The sequence below is a fragment of the Pithys albifrons genome, chromosome 33 (assembly GCF_047495875.1).
Source record: "Pithys albifrons albifrons isolate INPA30051 chromosome 33, PitAlb_v1, whole genome shotgun sequence".
Taxonomy (NCBI): Eukaryota; Metazoa; Chordata; class Aves; order Passeriformes; family Thamnophilidae; genus Pithys; species Pithys albifrons.
This window is the reverse complement of record NC_092490.1, coordinates 1499379-1519649: the sequence shown is the minus strand read 5'-3', so window position 1 is coordinate 1519649 and position 20271 is coordinate 1499379. Positions and strand designations below refer to the sequence as shown.

General features: G+C 50.3%; 2 protein-coding genes across 2 annotated transcripts in view; one reads left to right on the top strand and one right to left on the bottom strand.

Moving 5' to 3' along the window:
• LOC139684161 (uncharacterized) overlaps positions 1–20271 on the bottom strand; it is a 1434678-nt gene that overhangs the window by 12722 nt on the left and 1401685 nt on the right.
• On the top strand, positions 15930–18214 carry LOC139684164 (zinc finger protein 154-like). The gene is made up of 2 exons (XM_071579766.1): positions 15930–16511; positions 16700–18214. Exons 1-2 carry the CDS (start codon positions 16460–16462, stop codon positions 17620–17622), a joined length of 975 nt encoding a protein of 324 aa, XP_071435867.1. The 5' UTR covers positions 15930–16459; the 3' UTR covers positions 17623–18214.

Genomic DNA, 20271 nt, shown 5'->3' with positions numbered 1-20271 from the left:
TCCCACCTGAATTTTATCAGTAAAATTGCAATTGCCTCTTTTGATCAGTGCCACCCACAGCGCATTTGTGACAGTGAACTCAGTGTTTTGTCTCAGCTGTCGCCATCAGCAGACACTGGAATGCCCACAAGCCCCTGAGCACTAAGGCAAGGAGAGTTGGGGGCATACAGGCCTCATTTGCAGCACTCAAACACAGCCCTGTTGCTGGTGATCTTGAAATGGAATAAAATTCCAGAGGGCAACCCAGAAATTGCCTCTGTAGTGTCAAAATTAAAATATCCACCCTCCCCTCCCAAAGAAGTTCCTGCCCACTCCTGTGCTGGTTGCTCCTGGGTGACCTTGCTGGCAGGTCCTAAACAGATCTTTTCAAGGGTTCCTTGTTTAGAAACTACACCCTGACACCTTTGTTTTCCCCAGAGATGTGTGAGAAAGGGCAGTGCTGGTGCCAGTCAGGGCAGGGCTGATCACTGGGGTGACTTGGCAGCTCCCTCTGCACCGTCTGTGCCACCTGCATTCCTTTGGGAAATATTTCTGCCCAAATGGAACACAACAGTGGCCTGTTGGACACGCTGCCCTCAAAGGGGGAACTCTGAACATTTGGAATAAAACAACGACCCCTGCCAAGAGCCAAGCAAAGCCTGTAGCTGTTTCCTAAAAGCATCATGTGTGGTGTCCCCCGTTGTGTCTCTGGGCAGGGTCTGGAGGGGCTGCTTTGTGCAGGGCAGCCCTGGGGGCCCTTTGCCCACGGGCAGAGCCGCACTCTGGGGTCGGGGCTTTGGTTCTTTGGTGTCCAGGGGCCACTGGGAGTCCCTGAGCCAGGGTGGGGACAGTGGGCAGGGCTGGCAGGGACAGGCTGTGGTGCCTGTGATACACAAGGGCAGTGTCCCCACGGGGCAGCTCTGCAGGGCCAGCAGGTCGTACTGCCCCAGCGCATCCCGTACTGTGGGTGGGTGCACACGCAGAGAGAGGCTGCTTTAGGCCTGGTTTAGGGTTGGTCTGGAGCTGCCTTCATTCCCACACAACCATGAGTGCCCCTCTGGTTTATATGCAAATTTAATTTGGAGCACTGGAAACTCCTCCTGGTGAGAACACAGAGGGAATCCCTGGGTATTTGCAAGTACCATCAGGGTGGAGAGAGGGACCTGCAGCAGCTCAAACCCCAAACCCACATCAATCAGCCCCTGATGGCACGTCTTCCCTCCTGCCCCTCAGGGATTGTCACTGCCCAGGAGCTCCTCCCTGCTGGAAATACAGGGGGAATCTGCTCCAACCCCTGCCTGGAGCTGGGCTCTCATGGGTTTGGGGGAGTTTTACCATGGACTCAAGGGGGATTTATCCCTTTTGGATGACTCACCTTGTCCCTGCAGCAGCCACACCATGATGCCCACCAGGACCAGTGTCACAACCCCTCCAGCTCCCAGCAGAGCCCAGAGCCAGTGAGGACCTGCAGTGGGATCATACTGGGAGCGAGGGAGGATGCAGCTCTTCTTCTTCTGTTCTCCCTGCTCTGCTTTTAATGCTCTGCCTCAGCTGCAGGTCCCCCACATCCCTCTGCTCAGAGAGGAAACCTCCCAAGGCTCTCTGGGAGCCCAGAAAACCCACAAGGTGCCTCTTTGTTCACTTGTCCCAGCAAAGCTGCAGAGCCTCAGAGCTCAGTCCCTCCCTCTCCTGCCCTGAGCTGCACCCAGAGCTGTCCTGGGGATGGGGAGACCCCCAGGTCAAGCCCTGGGGATGTTTGGAGTGATCTCAGAGGGGGCTGCAGGGCCTCTCCTGCCCTGCTGAGCAGGTGAAGTCCTGCACAGTATCCAGGGGCACTGGCTGTATTTTCCATCCTTCCCAAGGAAATGGGGTGAGAAGAACAAAACCTGTTTGTGCCAACACTGTGCCCCAGGCTGGGGGTGGGCAGCAAACCCTCTGGAGGGCAAAGCATTGGGATTTGGCAACCAGCAGCTCAGGAAAAGACACAGAAGGTCCTTTTTATCCCCAGGATTTCCTGCAGGGAAGGGATCCAGCCCCATCAGGGATATTGGCCCCTCCAAACCCGTCCCCCCAAGCAGAGCCCCCCTGGGATGGGGCAGATGGGCCGAGGGACGTCACTTATCGGGGCCCCTCCGGGGCACAGCAGGGCTGGCACAGATGGGGGTCAGTGCCCTGTCCCTGCCCCCAGGACATTGGGATCCGGGATAATGGAGAGTTTGGCCCCTCTGGAGCAGGAGCAGAGCCCGGCAGGGGGATGGGCTCTGAGTCCCTCCAGGCTCTGAGTCGCTGTCCATGTGTCACTGCGGCTGCAGGAGCCACAAAGAGCCACTGCCGAGGGTGAAGCTGCTCCGAGGGGTGTGAAGGGGCTGTGGGGGGAGAGAGGAAAGTGCTGAAAGGGCTCCTGGTGGTGCATCCCCCCACCTCCTTCTCCTCTTCTTCTTACTCCTCCCTTTCACTGCCATGCACTAATATAGATATAACAATGTTAATGTATTATATTGTCCTGGGTTGAGCTGGCAAAACACCAACTGTCCAGATCAGAGTGAAAAGGGTTCTTTACCCCCCCAACCAGCCAGGGGAAAAAAGAGAAAGAGGGAAAAAAACACTTCAAACCAGATTTATGCTGAAACTAACTACATATATTTATACAGAAAAGAGAAAATTAAGAGAAAGCTACAATATAACACACACTTACACAAGTTATGTATAACAAGAGATAACTTCCCACTTTCCAGTAAACACAATTCTACCATTTTAACTACAAATCATTCTAGAGAAGTCAATTCTTCAGAGACAGACTTAAGGAGAGAGAAAAGCTAAGAACAAACATTTTACTTCCCTAAGATAACAGGTTGGTAAGCCGGTGCTCTGGGCTTGGGCCTCCCCACTCTGCTGGGACGGCAGAGTGTCTTGCTGGGACCACAGCTCTGAAGCAACTAACCAAGCCACACCCACACACTGGATTTTACACCCTTTGAGATGATGTAGTATGATATGGAATACAATATTATTGGCTGGAAGAAGTCAGCTGTTAGCTGGCTCAGCCCAGCTTAAATCAGCTGACAATCCTAGGCCTAGCTGAACTTTAAAACCTAAATTTAGGCCCACCTGGCCAAACCCATAACATATCTATATATATCATGTATTATCTATTTTATTCTATCATTATTACTCTTACTAAAATATTAATATTGTATTAGAATATAAAGAAAATATTATTTGAATTAGCAGTTGAATTTATTTTAATTATATTGTCATTGCATAAAGTATTTCTAAATTTGTATATTTTTTAATACTTATAATAAAATATTGTAATTATGATTATTTGAATACATTTCCATTGCATTTATTATTCATTTATTTGTTTATTTTGTTTATATATAAATTATTATTTAAAATATCATTTTAATTCCAATATATTGATTATACTTTCGTTGCGTATTTTATTCATTTACTTATTTTATTTGTATATTTGTATATGTTTTAATATATCTTATATGTTTTTATTTATATATTTGTTTATTATTTTAATACTTTATTTTTACTCAGTCTATATTTTTTTAGTTTCCACTTATAAAACCTATTGTTAATTAAATTATTCATTATTAAACTGTTGTTGATTAATAATCATCCCACTGTGCCCTGTGCCCCCCACGTGCCACAGAACTGCCCCCACTGTGCCCTGTGCCCCCAGCCCCTGCTCTGCAGAGCGTTGCCAGAGGAACAGGAAACCTTTGCACAGACCCCACAAACTCAGGGAGAGGGATCAGGGCACAAAATGGGGCTGAAATGAAGCAAAGCTGCTTTTTATCCCAACAGACCTTGGACAGTCCCACCTGGGGGGTGCTGGGTGTGTTGTTCACCCGTCTCTACTCCTGCCCTGCCCTCACTCCAACCCACACTGGCTGTAGGTTCCTGCCTGGAACAGCCTTGGGGTTCTCCTGGCAAGTGGAGGTGACCGATTGTCCCAAAAATCTCACTGGAGAGAGTTTGATGGGATGCAAAGCCACTGAGGAAATGGGAATATCAAATCCATGGGGCACAAGTGTCTCTGTGCCCTGAACACCTCCCTAAACCCTCCTCACCCCCCTGCCCACCTGAAAACCCAGGACTTTGGAGTCCTTTTCCAGCCTTCTCCTCCCTATTTCCCGTTTGTGTCACATTCTGGAGCACCACCAGCTGACAGTGCTGACCTTCACAGCTTCTCTTGCCATCAGCCCAGTTTCCCAATTCCTTGCAGAGCCAGGAGCTGAGGGAGCTCAGGGGGTGCAGCAGCCTGGGACACAGGGCTGGAGTGGAGCACCTGGAACCTCCTGGAATGGGCTCAGTTTGCAGCACTTGGCAGGGCTGGGAGTCGGTGGCCGTGGGACCCTCCAGCACTCGGCTCCTCCCTCAGCCCCTTCCCTCCCCTCCCAGCTGGGTTGGCTCCCCTGGGGCTTCCTGGGGCTGCTTTTGGCCACCAAGGGAAGGCTCTTGGAGGCAAAATTGTAATTATTCTGGAGGTTTTCCAAGCCTTTCCCTGCTTTTTCAAGCCCAGATCTCATTTTAGAAGCCACCAAAATGAAGTTTCCCCATGAGTTTGGAAACCTCAACATGGGGATGGAGAAGCAAATGGACCCCAAAGGGAACAAACCCAAAAGTCTTCCCAGAGCTTGAAATAACCATTTTTCTGCCAAAATATACTCCCTGTGACATTTCCTGGTTGGAGAAGGTCCATCCCCGGATGTCTCAGATTGGCACAAACTGTTTCCCTGGCCTTGACAAGTCCTGAGAGTGACACTGACCTCGGACACCCTCTCACATCGTGACTGAGGCGAGTCTGGCCCCAAGAAATGGCACCAGCCAGGCCAATTATCTGTTTTTTAAAAACATATTTCTACATTCTGCAGCCTCCCCTGTGCCTGGGGAAATGGGGCTGAGCACAGCCAGGGCAAGGGGCTCACTGGGAATGCAGAAATTCCTGTGGGGTCCATGCTTGGGCCAAACAGGAGGGAAACAGGTGGAAATTCATTACATTGATTTAAAAAGCTTTTAACTGATGTTCTTGATGTTAAATTGAAGCAAGTCAGGGGCTGGAGCTCTGCAGTCACAGGCAGGTGAGCAGGAGACAGGTGATAATGGGTGTTTCTTCCTCAAAATATGGGCTGGGAGGGACTTGAAATGGCTTTTGCTGTTGGTTTGTGACCCAATATTTGGCCTCTTTGATCCTGGGACAGGAGTTCTCACCTGGATCACTGGGAAGGGATGAGTCTGGGGTTTGACTGAATTTTACTTGATCTTTAGTTTCAATTTTCTTCCGTTCTCTTCCTGGAGCTTCTTCTTCTCGGGACCCCCGTGCCGTGTTGTCCGTGACAGTGAAGGTGGAGAAGCCGGGTAAGCCCCTCCCCCCATCCCGGGACTGCCCTCAGGTCCCTCCCACCACCCCCCAAAGAAACCCCTGAGATCCCGAAACCCCCACGTGGGAACCCCAAACCTCCCTTGGGATGCCCTAAATCCCCTCCTGGACCTACTAGAGCCCCTCAAAACACCCCATAGACACCCCCAAAACCCCAAGACCCTCCCAGAGACCCCAAAACACTGCACAGACCCCCCCAAACTTTCACCCAGACCCTGCAAACCATTTCAAACACCCAAATGACCTGCCTGGTTAGGGGGGAAGGGTCACACCCTGCAGGCAGTTCTTCAGCTTTTGGGCACCTTACGCAGAGTCAAAGCCAAGATTTAGGAGAGTCAGAGGTTTGATTTGGAAATCTTGTAAATCCTTCCCTGCTTGGAAAGAGGAAAACATGCCAATAACCTGGGCTATGGAAGGTGTCCCTGCCCACGGCAGGGCTTGGAAAGGGATGAGCTTTAAGGGCCCTTCCAACCCAAACAATCCTGTGATTCTGTGACTTGAGCTTGAGGAATTAGTTAAAAACCCAACTCCTCCTCTGGACATGGATCCCATTCCATCCCCCTGCCAGTTTAGAGGTGGGTTAGAGCTAATTTAGAGCTGGTTTTAAGCTCTTTTAGGGCTGGTTTTAAGTCTTGTTTTAGAGCTGGTTTTAGAGCTGATTTAGGACTGGTTTAGGGCTCCATTATTTCTCGTTTAATGCTGGCTGAAGGGCTGGTTTTAGTACATGTTAAGAGCTGGTTTAGGGCTGGTTTTAAGTCTAGTTTTAGGGCTGTTTTAGTGACACATAAGTGTCAATGTTTTCAATACCTGTATAAATACCAAATTATTTTTCAAGTACTCTCAGCACTCAAAAAGTCAATTTGACACATTAATTTATCAGAATTATTATATTCTTTATTATAGTATTGTACAATATTATTATATCTTTTTAGAACTGGTACAGTCCCTCACCCCAATTTAAAGTACTGAAAAGTGTGGCATTAAAAACTGTCCCTCCACATTTTCTGATGGTGTTTCATACCTGTAATGTGCCAATGGAAAAAGATGATTTAGGGACTGAGTTCCACAGTTTTACTTTTATGTGTGTAGTGGTTTTAGCTAGGCCTCAAATTGGCAGGCTCAGAGAATCTATGTGGATTGGAAGACAGCTCTCACCTGACTGGGTATCCAAGGAAGTATTTCATACCAGATGATGCAAACTTAAGATATGGGGCAGCAGTGGGAGGTGTTAGGTCAGTTCCACCATGGCTGGAGTACAGAGAAGACGTGCCACAGTTGCTCTCATCTGTTAGGCCCTGCCCCTGCTGCCGCTACTTGTAATTTGTTTGTATTCAGGGAAGTAGAAATATTTTTGTTGTTACTCTTTCTGTTTCTTGCTATGTGACTCTTAGAGTACTTGCAGATCTAGTGTAATAGACTTTGCTTTGTGTTAATTGGGGTGTGGGAAGTTATTCCTTGTTATATATATGTAACTTGTGTAAGTGTGTGTTATATTGTAGTTTCCTCTTAATTTTCTCTTCTCTGTATAAATACATGTAGTTAGTTTCAGCATAAACCTGGTTTTGAGGGTTTTCCTTTCCTCTCCCTCTTCTTTTCCCCTTAGCTGGTTGGGGCAAGGAGGAACCCATTTCACTCTGTACTGGACAGTTGGCGTTTTGCCAGCTCAACCAATGACAATGTGACAGGAAGAAAACTCAAAAATATGTGTGTTCTGTCCCAGGTTGCTCCAACCATGAGAAGATCCAGGGCGTAAATATTAATTAGGATTAATCAATTCTCAAGCTGCACACCCAGTTACACTCTCCTTACAACCAGGAGAAAGAAACCTCAGTGGGTAAAAGCTGATGCATGAACTGTAATTTTAACTTGGAGTCTGAAAAGTTCTTTCTATCCCAGGAAAATGTGACCAGCTGAGGGTGTGGATATCACTGGGTGATACAAGTTATTTCCCCAGTCCCACATCAATATTGAAAAGAATTGAATTTAAAAAGTTCTGTCACAATCCAGGTCGGTCACAACAGGTCATGACAAAACTTGCCCAATGCAAAGCTTTTTGATTAAAAATGTGATAGAAAATGGGAGATTTATGTTGCATTATTGGCAAGTCCATGTGTTCGTTTCCTGGGCAAACCTGGGACTTTCTGCTCCTCTGGTGCTGCTCTGCCCTCAGCCCTGGGCTTGGTGACCAAAGCAATGAAGCACCAAGGGAGATCAAACTGGTGAGCTGATGGACTCCAGATTTTGCTGAGACTTGTCCCAAAGATCTCATGGAGAGTTAAGGAATATTCATTTCCCAGATAAATTCTGGGCACCAGGTTTTTGTTAAATATTAGTGTCAATGTTTTCAATATTTGTATAAATACCAATCTACTTTTCAAGTGCTATGAGTACTGAAAAGGTCAACAAGAGCTGCATATCCTGGGCAGCTGGAATGCAGACAACTGTGTTGCCTTTAAATTCACCAGCACAAGATGGCACTCTGTCCTGGTGGCTTAATGCCACCATACTGTGGTATCAAAGCGCTTCCCACTGGTGTAATCCAACTATGGCCAATCCAGCCACAAGGTTCAGCAGACATGTGCAACTCCCACAAGGTGTCTCTTTTATCTGTGGGGACAAGCCTGGGCCTGTGTGCCAATGGCAATTAAAGGTGGCCCCTGTACCTTGATGAAACCAACTCTCTTATCTCCAAATGTAACTGTTCTCCAACAAATCCAAACTCACCACCTGCATATCCGAGAAATTAATGTTTTGCTCCTGATTTCCAGGATACACCTGAGTTTTGGGGCACTGCAAAGTGATTGCTCCCTCTTTGCTGGTTCCTGGCGTAGTGAGAGCTCAAGCCCTCACAAACTTCAATACACTTGTCTGCTGGTTACCAAAACTCAGCAATGCCCCCAGCACAGCTCTGTCTGACTTGTTAATGGATGCAGACAGCATTGGACACACTACGCTACAAAATGGGGCAGCAATTGAGAGTTTGCTTTTAGCACATGGGCCTGGATGTGGAGACTTTGAAGGGTTATGTTGTATGAACTGAAGTGACCATTTCAACTCTGTTCATGTGCAACTACAGGAACTACAGATTCTCAGTCAACACCTTGCAGAGAACTCCAGCTGGAATCCATTTACTGGATGGACATGGGGATGGGATTGGTTTAAGAAGGGGTTGGTGTTGCTTTGTGCTTTAGGTATTGTGGTTTTATGCATTATCTGTTGTATTCCTTGTTTATTATCATTATTATGACTCTCAATAGACAGTGTGTTCCATCCCATGTTGTTCTCATGGAAGAACATTGACATGTTCCTGCCACGGCCCACATGGTGACACTTGTGTCAGGGACCAGAGTTGTGTCTGGGCCTGTCATGTTTGGTCTGAGGTTGTTCTCGTCACTGTGGTGTGAGAAAACACTGCAGAGTTTCCCTTTGGAGAACTGAGACCTGTAGAAATAACCGTCAGTGTGAGCTGGAAGTGCTGAGAGCTTGGGCTGTGCCCCAGGAAGAATGACGGGCAGAGACGTTGTTGTCCTGGAGTCAGCCCCTTGAGCTGCTGCAGCCTGGGCTGGTGTGATGGGCACGCAGGGGCTGGTGCTGCAGCTGGCAAAGCTGCCCTGCAGAGAGAGGAGCCAGGAGGGGTGGGCTGGGCTGGGGGTGAGGAGGCCCAGCTGGGCCTGGTTTGGTGCAGGGCACGGCCTGAAGGGGCACTGCCTGCCTGCCCTGCCACCAGTGCTGCAGCACCTGCTGCTCCTGCCCCACGGGCTGGGGAGATTGCAGGGCTGGGGATGTGCTGTTTGTGTGCCAAGGAACAGGATCCATTGGCTTTGCTCACCAAGAAATTTGATTTGCTACCTCAGATGTGCTTTAGTGTCTTTTATTTTGTGCTGGGAATCCTCCTGGACCCAGAACATTGGGAACAACCTGGTTACCCACATTCCTGGTGACCCACATTGGGAACACACCTGGCTGGTGGTCTCCACATCCTCCTGGTTCCCTGTGGGCACTTGGGTGAGTGCAGGGGGAGGAACATCCATCAGGACACAGACCAGCATTGCGAATTCATTGGGAAGAGGGGATGTGTTGACTTTACACCCCCAAAAATCTCATCTGCTCTGTCCCTTCATCTCTTATGGTGCCTTCAAGCCCCCTAATTTCTCACCAAATTCCTGAATTCGACTCAAGAGTCCCTTAACCTTTTCTGGAATTCCCAGAATTTCATCCCCAATCTCCCCAGTTTTACCCCAAATCCCTAAACATTCCACTCAAAGTCCCCTTAATTCCATCCCAAATTTCTTTTAATTGCACCAAAACATTCCCTGATTTTTACCTCATACTACAATGGTTTTCCTCAAAGGTGCCTTAATTCCACCTCAAATTCCTATAAACCCATCAAAATCCTGCTGATTTTTCCTCCAATCCCTTGAATTTTACCCAAAATTTCTTAATTATACATAAAATTCTTCCCATTTCTCCCCAAATTTCTAATTTTAAACAAAACCCCCTTTAGTTTTGCTGAAAATCTCTACTAATATTTCCCTCAATTCACTTAATTCAGTCTGAAATCCCCATAAATAGCATTTATTTCACTGAAAATTGTATTAATTCCACCGAAAATTCCCCAAATCTTCATATTTCTAATTCAAATCCTTTTAATTCTATCTAAAATTTTCTTATTTCTTTCCAAAGTATTCCTAATTCTTCCCCAAATTTCTTAGTTGCACCCCAAAATACCTTAATCCCTCTTAGAATCCCTAGTATTCCATCCAAAATCCTTAGCATTCCACTATAATTCCCTTAATTTCATGCAAGGATTATTGAATTCAATCTCAAATTCCTTTAATTCCACCCAACCTCCCCTAATTTCACCTCAACCCCCCTTAATTCCACATTAAAATCTCTTAATTCCACACAAAATTCTTTTAATTCCATAAAAAGTTTCCTTCATTCTGTCTAAAATTCCCTTAATCCCACCACAAATCTCTTAATCCCACCCCAGATTCCTTCCCCAACTCACCAGCTCCCCAAGTGCCCCCAAATCCCCCTTGGCCCAACAAGTACCCCATTGGAGCCCCAAATTCCGGGAAAAGTGCCCGTGGGAAGCGGGGGCTGAGTTAGGGTTGGGGTAGAACTGAGAGCCGAGGAGAGAACATGGGGGGCACTTGGGGGTCCCATTGGGGTCTGAAGGGCACTTATGGGGCACTAGAGGACACTTGGGTGTCCGGGGAGACCCTTGGAGGGTCACTCGAGTGTCCGGCAACGGAATCTGGGGGTACAAAGAGGATTTTAGGGGTCACTTGTAAGTCCTGGAGAAACTTGGGGGTCACTTGGGAGTCCAGAGAGGTGATTTGGGGTTCCTGAGTGTGTATTGGGGGAGCACTTGGGGGTCCTGTGGGCACTTCTGGGGCAGTTTGGGGTCCGGGGGGCACTTGGGGGGCTGCAAAGCGGCTGGGACCGACCCGATTGGGCGCGGGGGAGATGGGAATTGAAGTCCCGACAGTGATTGGCCAGAAACGGGACCGCGGTGCATCACGGGAGTTGTAGTACGGGACAGGCTAAAACGGCGCGGACGCCATGCCCCGTCACCGCCTGCTGAATTCCTTGTCGCTGATTGGCTGCGAGCGGAGACGGACAGCCGAGTAATCCAGTCAGAGACGGTGCAGACGGAGGGCGGGAGTCGACGGCGTTGCCGGGAGAGGTGAGCAATGGCGGCGAGTTTCGGGGAATTTCTGAAAATTTGGGAGCATTTGGGGGGCATTCGGGGACTCAGAGCGGGCTTTGGGGGTCCCTCAGGACCCGCCCACCCCTCACAGACCCCCGGGATCCCTCCGGGGCCGTGTTGGCCGTGAAGGTGAAGAAGCCGGGTAAGCCCCTCCCCCCACCCCGGCATCCGCCTCAGGCTCCGCCAAACCCCCCCGAAATAACCCCTGAGACTCCCTAACCCCCCACCTGGGGCCTCCAAAGCTCTCTCGGACCCCCAGGATGCTCCAAATTTTCTCCTGAAGTATCCGAAGCCCCTGAAACACCCCGGGCCTTTTTAAACACCCCAGAGATCCCCTAAACTCCCTCCCAGATGCCCAAACCTCTCCCAAATTGTCTAAACTATGCAGGATCCCCACAGTTACCCCCAGAACTGCCCTAACCCCCGTCCCAGACCCCCAGAATTTTCCCAGGAATTCTAAACTTCCCAGGACTCCCCGAACTACATGCAGGATTACGATAAACCCACTGCCAGACCCCCAAACCAGTGCAGGACTCGCCAAATCCCCTTCTAGGGCACCCAGACCTGCCTAAATTCCATCAACCTCCCCCTAGACTCCTACCCAGACCCCACCAAACCACGCCAAGACACCCAAACCACCTCAAGATGCCTCTAAAGTCTCTGCCAGTCCCTTGAAACCAATCCAGGGCCCTCAAACTGCCCCCAGACCTCCCAAAACCACCTTAGGATCCCCTAAATTCCTTCCCAGAAACCCCACACTGCCCCCAGACCACCTAAAACCACCCCAAGACCCTCCAAACCTCTCGCAGACCCTCCAAACCAACCCAGGAGCCCTAAACTGCGACCTTGAAGTTACAACTGAAACAGAGAGAACTGAAGCTGAGTGAGACACGTGGGCAGCTCTAAAAAGCAGGAAAATGGGATTTATTTATATTTTTTTTAGAAGCTGAAAGGGGGTAATTGGGAATGATGCTCTTGGAAAAGGAAGTGGTGTGAGCAAGTGAGGGAACAAAGAGAGTCACCCCCAAAGGGACCTTTGCTTGGGGAGCATTCCTGGATGCTGGAAAATCCTGGGATCCTCCCATTCCCCGAAATGGAGGTGCCTGGCACAGATCGCCTGAAGCCTCAAACCATCAAAATTTGGCTAAAAGCCCCTCCAAAGTATGGAAATTAAGATCAAAGCAATTCCAGCCACCAAGATTCACCTCCCAAAATATTGTTTTGTGTGGTCTCTCCACTTTGGGGTTCTGGAGGACCCTCCTGTTCAGGCTGTTAGGGGTGTCTGTTGTTTTGGGGACCCCTGTCTGGGGTTCTGCCTTTTCCAGGCTGGTGAAGATCTTGGGAATGCCAGGGGTCCCCCACTCTGTGATCTGACCCCTTTGGTGTTCTGGGATTCCCCTCTCTCCAGGGTCCCACTTAGGACTACTGAGAGTCCCAGGGGTACTTTGGCCCCTGACCCTCTGCTCTGGGTGCTCGGGAACCCCCTGGGATCCCAAAACATAGATAAATTAAAAAAATTCTTCCCAGGAGTTCCCGTTCTCTGGTCTTTTGACTTAGGGGTTCGGGGTGCCCGCCCATCTGGGCTGCTGGACGACCCACATCAGGGTGGATGGGTAGACCTGTTCTCTATCCGCTCCGCTGGTAGACCTGTTCTCGCTCTGCGGGTAAACCTGTTCTCTCTCCGCTCGGCGGGTAGACCTGTTCTCGCTCTGCGGGTAAACCTGTTCTCTCTCCGCTCGGCGGGTAGACCTGTTCTCTCCTTACTCGGCGGGCAGACCTGTTCTCTCAACATTGTAGGTAGACCTGCTGTCTCTGCCGGACCTTCCGCTTCTGCCGCGGCTCTCCCTCCCTTGCCTGGCCGTCCACAGGTACACCTGAGCTCGGCAGCGGATGGGTAGACCTGTTCTCTCTCAGCACGGCGCCCGCATCTGTTCCCAAACCCACTGCGTCCACCCCACCAGGCCCGCCCTGCCAATGGGGTGGGCACTGCCGACCCAGGAACAGCCCCGGGGGGAGGGGAGGGGACAGCCACGCTCCTCCTTTTCCTTTTCTGCACTCCATCTGTGCATGGGGAGGTCTTGGGTGAGCGGGAGGGCAGGGTGGGAAAGGTAGGAGAGGGGGAAAACGGGACTGGGCCCCCCAGACTCCACAGTACCCTTGCTGTCCCACCAAGGGCTGTAAGGGCTGTGCCATGGAACACGAGAGCCGGGATGGGCCCGGCCAAAGCCCCCAAGGGCACCAGGATGTGCCGCTCCTTGGAGCCCGCGCTGGGGCTGCCGCGGGGCGGGGCCGGAGCTGCACACACAGACAGCAAAGGGCCCCGACAAAATGCTGTGGGACCCCTGAGCCTAGCCTTGAATAGCCTGGGGGGGCTCTGGGGGAGTTGGGTTGTGTTCGGGGGGATGGTTGAGGCTTGAGGGACCCCAAAGCTGAGCTGGGAATGCCCTTTGGGGGCTACTGGGGGTCCCCGGGAGGTGTTTTTGGGTTCTGGGTCTTGTTTTCAGCAGAGCCCCTTGGTGGGCGGGGGGATGCGGGGACAACCCCTTGAGGGTTGGCCCTTCATTGGGGTGAACGGAGCTGCATCCAGCTGGCGGCCAGTCACCAGTGGTGTTCCCCAGGGGTCTGTATTGGGTCCAGTCCTGTTTAACATCTTTATTGATGATTTAGATGTGGGAATTGAGTCCATCATCAGCAAATTTGCTGATGACACCAAGTTGGGAGGGAGTGTCGACCTGCTGGAAGGCAGGAGGGCTCTGCAGAGGGATCTGGATAGACTTGAGAGATGGGCTGATTCCAATGGGATGAAGTTCAACAAGGCCAAGTGCCGGGTCCTGCACTTTGGCCACAACAACCCCCTGCAGCGCTACAGGCTGGGCACAGAGTGGCTAGAGAGCAGCCAGGCAGAAAGGGACCTTGGAGTACTAATTGACAGGAAGCTTAACATGAGCCAACAGTGTGCCCAGGTGGCCAAGAATGCCAATGGGATCCTGTCCTGTATCAAAAATAGCGTGGCTAGCAGGACCAGGGAAGTGATCCTTCCCCTGTACTCTGCCTTGGTGAGGCCACACCTTGAGTACTGTGTTCAGTTCTGGGCCCCTCAGTTCAGAAAGGATATTGAGATGCTGGAGCGGGTCCAGAGAAGAGCAACAAGGCTGGTGAAGGGACTGGAGCACAAGTCCTATGGGGAGAGGCTGAGGGAGCTGGGGTTGTTTAGCCTGGAGAAGAGGAGGCTCAGAGGTGACCTCATCACTGTCTATAACTACCTGAAGGGAAGTTATAGCCAGGTGGGGGCTGGTCTCTTCTCCCAGGCACTCAGCAATAGAACAAGGGGGCACGGGCTTAAGCTCTGCCAGGGGAAATTTAAGTTGGATATCAGAAAAAAATTTTTTACAGAGAGAGTAATCAGGCATTGGAATGGGCTGCCCGGAGAGGTGGTGGATTCACCATCCCTAGAGATCTTTAAATGCAGATTGGACGTGGCGCTGGGTGCCATGATCTAGTAAATGAACTAGAGTTGGACCAAGGGTTCGACTCGATGATCTTGGAGGCCTTTTCCAACCCAATCGATTCTATGATTCTATGATTCTATGATTGGCAGCCTGGAGAGGGGGAACCCAAGAAAGGTGGGTCATCCAAAGCCCCAAAGTGGAGAGATCTGAGAGAGGGATTTCTTGGGAGGTGTGGCTGTTGTTGTTGTTTTTATTGCTGAGTCTTGGTGGTTTTGGCTGAATCTTGGGGGTGTAGGGGGGACACAGTGCTGGGGAAGGGGATTTTCAGGCGATCACAGGGGCAAGGAAAGGGGGTATAAGGGCTTGGAGAAGCGTGATTGGGAGGAATCCAGGGAAGTTTCTGTTCCCAGGAAAGGGGGGTCCAGGGTTCCCTGATGTCGAAGAAAGGGGTTCTTGGGGTAAGGACACCCAGAATATCCAGAACAAGGGGTTCAAATGGTGCCCCAGTGTTCCAAACAGGGGAGGGTCTGTGGTCTGGGAAATGAAGGAGTGGGGGTCCCAGAGTCAAGAAAAAGAGGGCTGTGGGAACTGGAAGAGGTGGTATGGACAGGAAAGGGGGTTCAGGAGTGTACTGGTTCAAGATAAGGGGGTGTTGGGGCCTTGCAATGCCTGGGAATGAGGGATCAGGAGGGTCCCAAGGTAAAGGAAAAGCAGGACTAGAGGTGGGGAGAGGTGGTTGGTGAGTCCAGGGGGTCCCTCTGCCCAGAAACAAGGAATCCCGGCGTTGTCAGGGTAAAGGAAAAGGGAGTGTGGGGTCTGGAGGACGCAGGATGTGTGGGAAAAGAGGGTCGGGTGGGTCCTGGAGTCAAAGAAAGGGGGTTTGGGGGTAAAATTCCCTGGGATGGCTGGGAATGGGGGCCTGCGGGCCCCCTGAGGTCAAAGAAAAGGGGAATCCAGAGGCTGGGAAAGGCAGGATGGGCAGGAAAAGGGGGGAGGTGAAGCCAAAAAAAAAAGCATCAGAATACAAGGAGCTGCAAAGAGACTTTTTATTCCTTTAGCAGTAAAGGAATTTATTACAAATATTGGAGGGAAAGGTAGTTCATACTGGGCAACCCTTCATTGGCCTATTTGTGTAAAAAAAGCCATTTATACAGTTTTGAGTTCATACTTGCACCTTCTAATTTCCATATTAATGACTTGATGGTGTCTTGGGTGGAACTTTCTTTTTCACTTGAAATTTAGGGAGTGGTCTCTCCGTCAGGACTTCATCCTCATGCTCAGCCTTGAAGCATCTTCATAATTGTTAGGCTTCTGCCTATTCTTTGTTCAATATCATGACCTGTCAAACCTGTAAAATCTTGGCTTTAACTCTACAAAATCTTGGCTCTAGGCTCTCATACTTATTTCAAAGGTTTAATGTACTTAATGTATAATCTGGGAGTGTGTTGTGTTAGACTTTGGTTCAGTGAGCAGAACAAGAACTACTTTGGTAAAACTGAAAGAACTTGCATTGAATCTTCAGGCAGTTTTCCTTTCTCAGCAGAACTTGGCCCTTCACCTTTTTTAGGCCTTGTTCTGCCTTCACAGGAGGATCCTGGAGTCAAAGGAAGGGGGTGTGTGGGCTGGAAAACTGGGAATGGCCGGGCAGGGGTGTCCTGGAGCCCCAATACACAGGAGACCCCCAGCAGCCTGGGTAGGGGTAACCCCCAGAACCCCAAAGTGGAGAGGCCAGAAAGGAGGAACTCTTTGGAAAGTATTTTTGGCAGGCTCAGTCTTGGTGTTTTGAGGATTTTTATGGACACAGGAATCCCAGTGAGTTCTAGAAATGGTTTTGGGCAGGTGGAACCCCCAACCCAACACACACGCATATCTTGTTTTTTTCTCAACAACTAGAATTTCTCCTTCCCAAGCCTTGTCAGTATGGTGGAGGAGGCTGTGAGGAAGAGGAAGATGCCCCGGGAACCCCAGGCAGGTAAGGAGGAAGTCAGTGCCCTTTTGCCTCTCCCTTGTGCTGCATCTTCCAGCCCAGCATGGCCCCGGCTGCAGGACAACCCCGCTGCCGATGCCGTCCTGCCGGGGCCGGGTTTGGGGGGATGTCCTTGGCCTTCCCCGTGGGCTGGAGGCAAATGCCCTGAGTGTCCTTGTTCCTTCCTGCCCCAGGCCCCGAGCTGAGCACGGAGAGCACAGAGGAAAAATCCCCCCGGCAGAACCTGGTGGCAGAGGCTGTTTTGAACAGTGCCATGGTGCAGAAAGTCACTGGGGAGGCAAAGCCACCGGAATCCCACAGGAAGAGGAGCTCCAAGCTGAGCCCAGAGATGTCCAAAGAGGAAACACCCAACGTGTCCGGGGAAGGCAGTCAAAGATTGAGCCAGAACTCTGACCTGGTGGTGCAGCAGCAGCTTCAGAGAAGGGAGAAGCGCTACAAGTGCTTGGAATGTGGGAAGAGGTTCAGCCAGAGCTCCGACTTGATCCGCCACCAGCACATCCACACTGGGGAACGGCCATACACGTGTGAGGAATGTGGAAAGAGCTTCAATCAGAGCTCCAGCCTTAAGCAACACAAGATGATCCACACTGGGGAACGTCCCTACGAGTGTTCCGAGTGTGGGATAAGGTGTCGGACCAGCTCCAATCTCCTTGAGCATCACCGCACACACACAGGGGAGAGGCCCTTCCGCTGCACCAACTGCGGGAAGAGATTTAACCAGAACTCCCACCTCGTCAGGCACCGGCGTATCCACACTGGGGAGAGGCCTTACCCCTGTGGGGAGTGTGGGAAAAGCTTTAGGCGGAACTCTGAGCTTGTCATCCACCAGATGATCCACACTGGGGAGAGGCCCTACGAGTGTTCTGAGTGTGAGAAGAGTTTTCAGACCAGCTCACTTCTCCTCAGGCATCAGCGCATACACATGGGGGAGAGGCCCTTCCAGTGCACCGACTGTGGAAAGAGATTCAACCAGAACTCCCACCTGGTCACTCACCGGAGTATCCACACTGGAGAGAGGCCTTACCAGTGTGACGAGTGTGGGAAGAGCTTCACCAAAAGCGCTACCTTGACCAGACACCAATGCACTCACCAGTAAGGGAAGCCCTGTGCGTGCCCCAAATGTGGGAAGAGCTTTGACTGCTGCTCCAACTCCATCACCCATCAGCAGAGCAACATTTTGAACAGAACTCATGAACCACATTCCCAGTGATCCACGTTAGGAACACGCCTGGCTGGTGTTCTCCTCATCATCCTGGTTCTCCGTGGGCACCTGAATTTACACAGGGGGAGGAACATCCATGGTGTCAAGGGTTTAGTTAGACCCAGATTTAGGCTTTGTTTTCTAGTGCAGGCCTTGGACAATCAAGTGACTTGAACCAGGTCAGGCCAGTTGACTTCTACAGGCCAATGATATTGCCTACCATATTCTGACGTCATCTCAGATAGAAAAAGAGAGGGAGGAGGGGTCTTCCTTCTTCTTCCTGCTGGATGAGCAAAGACCTGGGGTGAAGCTCAGAGCTCCTGGGGTGAGACCAAGGCCCTCCAGCAGTTTATTATCTTTTCTAGGGAAGTATTTTTTTTTCTGTTTGCTCTTTCTAGTTTTTATTCTTAGTGTGTAGTTTGTATTGTATTTGTGGTTTAATTTTTTATTCTCTTCTGTTTAATATACCATATTCTGCTGAACTATGGTCAGTTGTGTTTTTTGGGTTTTTTTGGGGGGGGCAGGGGTGATGGGGAGATTTTTCCTCTGAAATGATTACTTGGCATTTTGCTTAGTCAAAACCATCCCACGTGGGGACACAGACTGCTGTGGGAAATTATTTGAGAAGGGGGATTTGCTGACTTTTGACCCTAAAAATCTCCCTTGCTCTCACTTAGTTCTTCTGGTGGCCAAAAGCAATCCTGAATGGGGTTTGAGATATTTTTCAAACTAAATAATTCTGTAATTCTAAGTCTCTAAGGGCCACCCAACCCAACCCCATGCACATTCACATGATTCTTTTTTCTTTTTATTTTATTTGATCCATCTTCATCCCTTAAAATCACCTGAAATTGGAGATAAAATAAAGAAATTGAACAAAGACATCTAAATTTCCACCATTCTCCTGGGAATTGGGGCAGAAATTTGGGGTTCAAAGGGATATTGAGGAAGATTTCAGGGTTCTGTGGGGATGTTGGGAGCGTTTTCCCGAAAACTGGAGGTGTCCAGACCGACTGACATTTCTCCATCATTTTGCAGTCCAATATCTGAGAGGGATTGATCTCTCAGCTCATAGCACCTAAATCGCATCCTAAAATGTTTGAATCCAATTTGAACCCACTTAGGGGGAGTCAGCAGCAGGAGAAGGGGTGCTGCAAACCAAGTGACGATGGGATAAAATTGGGAGGGCTTGGATGCAAATTGGGAGGGTTGGGATGGGACTTGGAGAGGAATGAGTTGGGATTTGGGAAACGTGAGATGGGGTATGTAGAAAAACTGAGGGAGCTTCTGTGGTGCCCTCCTATCCTGAGGAGGGTACTGTGAGGGAGTGTGGGGGACATGTGACATCAGCACTTGGAGTGGGAACCCACAGAGAGGGACACAGGGAGCTCTTTCTGAGGAGATCCTGCTGCTTTGCAGCAGTTCAGGGGGCTTTAAATATCTTTTGAGGGTTTCCCTCCTCTCTTTTATGGGCTGAGTTGAACCTCTTGCATTTTGGGGGGATGAGATGACCCTATTGACAGAAAAATTCTGCTGTTTTCAACCATGTTTTGGGGTTTCTAAATGGCTCTTGGGAGTCCTCCCCCCTCATTCTTGGAGTTGCAGTGACCCCCTGGCTCCACTGGGGGCTGAGGGGGGTTATAATCCCCAGTTTGGAGGTGTTACAAATGGCTTGTGGGGGACCCAAGTTTGATACACATCCCACCTACAGGAGGGTTTCCCCCTCTTCTCCAGGCCTGCTGGGGTGGGGCTGGGGCCCCTCCCCACACTGGAGGCACCCACAGTATTTCTTGGGGAAGAGGCTCCTCATACACTGGCACCAGCCCAGCTGGTGTCACAGAATCCCGGAATGTGCTGAGCGGGAAGGGACCCTCAAAGAATCATGGAGTCCAACCCTCAGCCCTGCACAGGGCCATCCCCAAGACTCATATCCTGTGCCCCAAGTTTACATATAAGGCTGAGAGAGAAATAGTACCCACCAATCCCAATATAGGTGGGTCCCCCAGCAGCCCAGACACGGTGGAAACCAGAACACTGAAGCTGAAGGTTCAGAAGAGGGGAACTCCTGGAAAGGAATTTTTGGGCTTAATCTTCCTATTTTGAAGTGGGTTTTTGCTGAAACTTGATGTTTAATAGTTTTGATGTTTTTTAAGGTTTTTTAGCCTGAATCTTGGTGTTTTGGAGCTTTTCATAGACATCAGATGCCCGGTGAGTTCTAGAGATGGGGAGCAGAGAGGGGTGACAGCGAAGCTGCAGGATCCCTGGCAGCCTGGAGAGGGGGGAGTGTGGCAAAGCGGGAGCCTCAGGGCCCACAGGACCCTGAAACGGGGCCCTGGAGTAGGGGCATGCTGCACAGGGTGACCCCTGGGACAACAGGGTGGAGAATCCAGAGAGGGGTAATCTCCAGGAATTTGGCACCCTGAAGCAGAGTCAGGGAAAAAGTGACTCCTGGGGCCCCAACACCCCTGTCATCCCTAAGTGAGACTCCCATTCTGGATAGGGGAGACTCCCCGAACCCCAGAGTGGAGAGACCAGAGAGGGAGA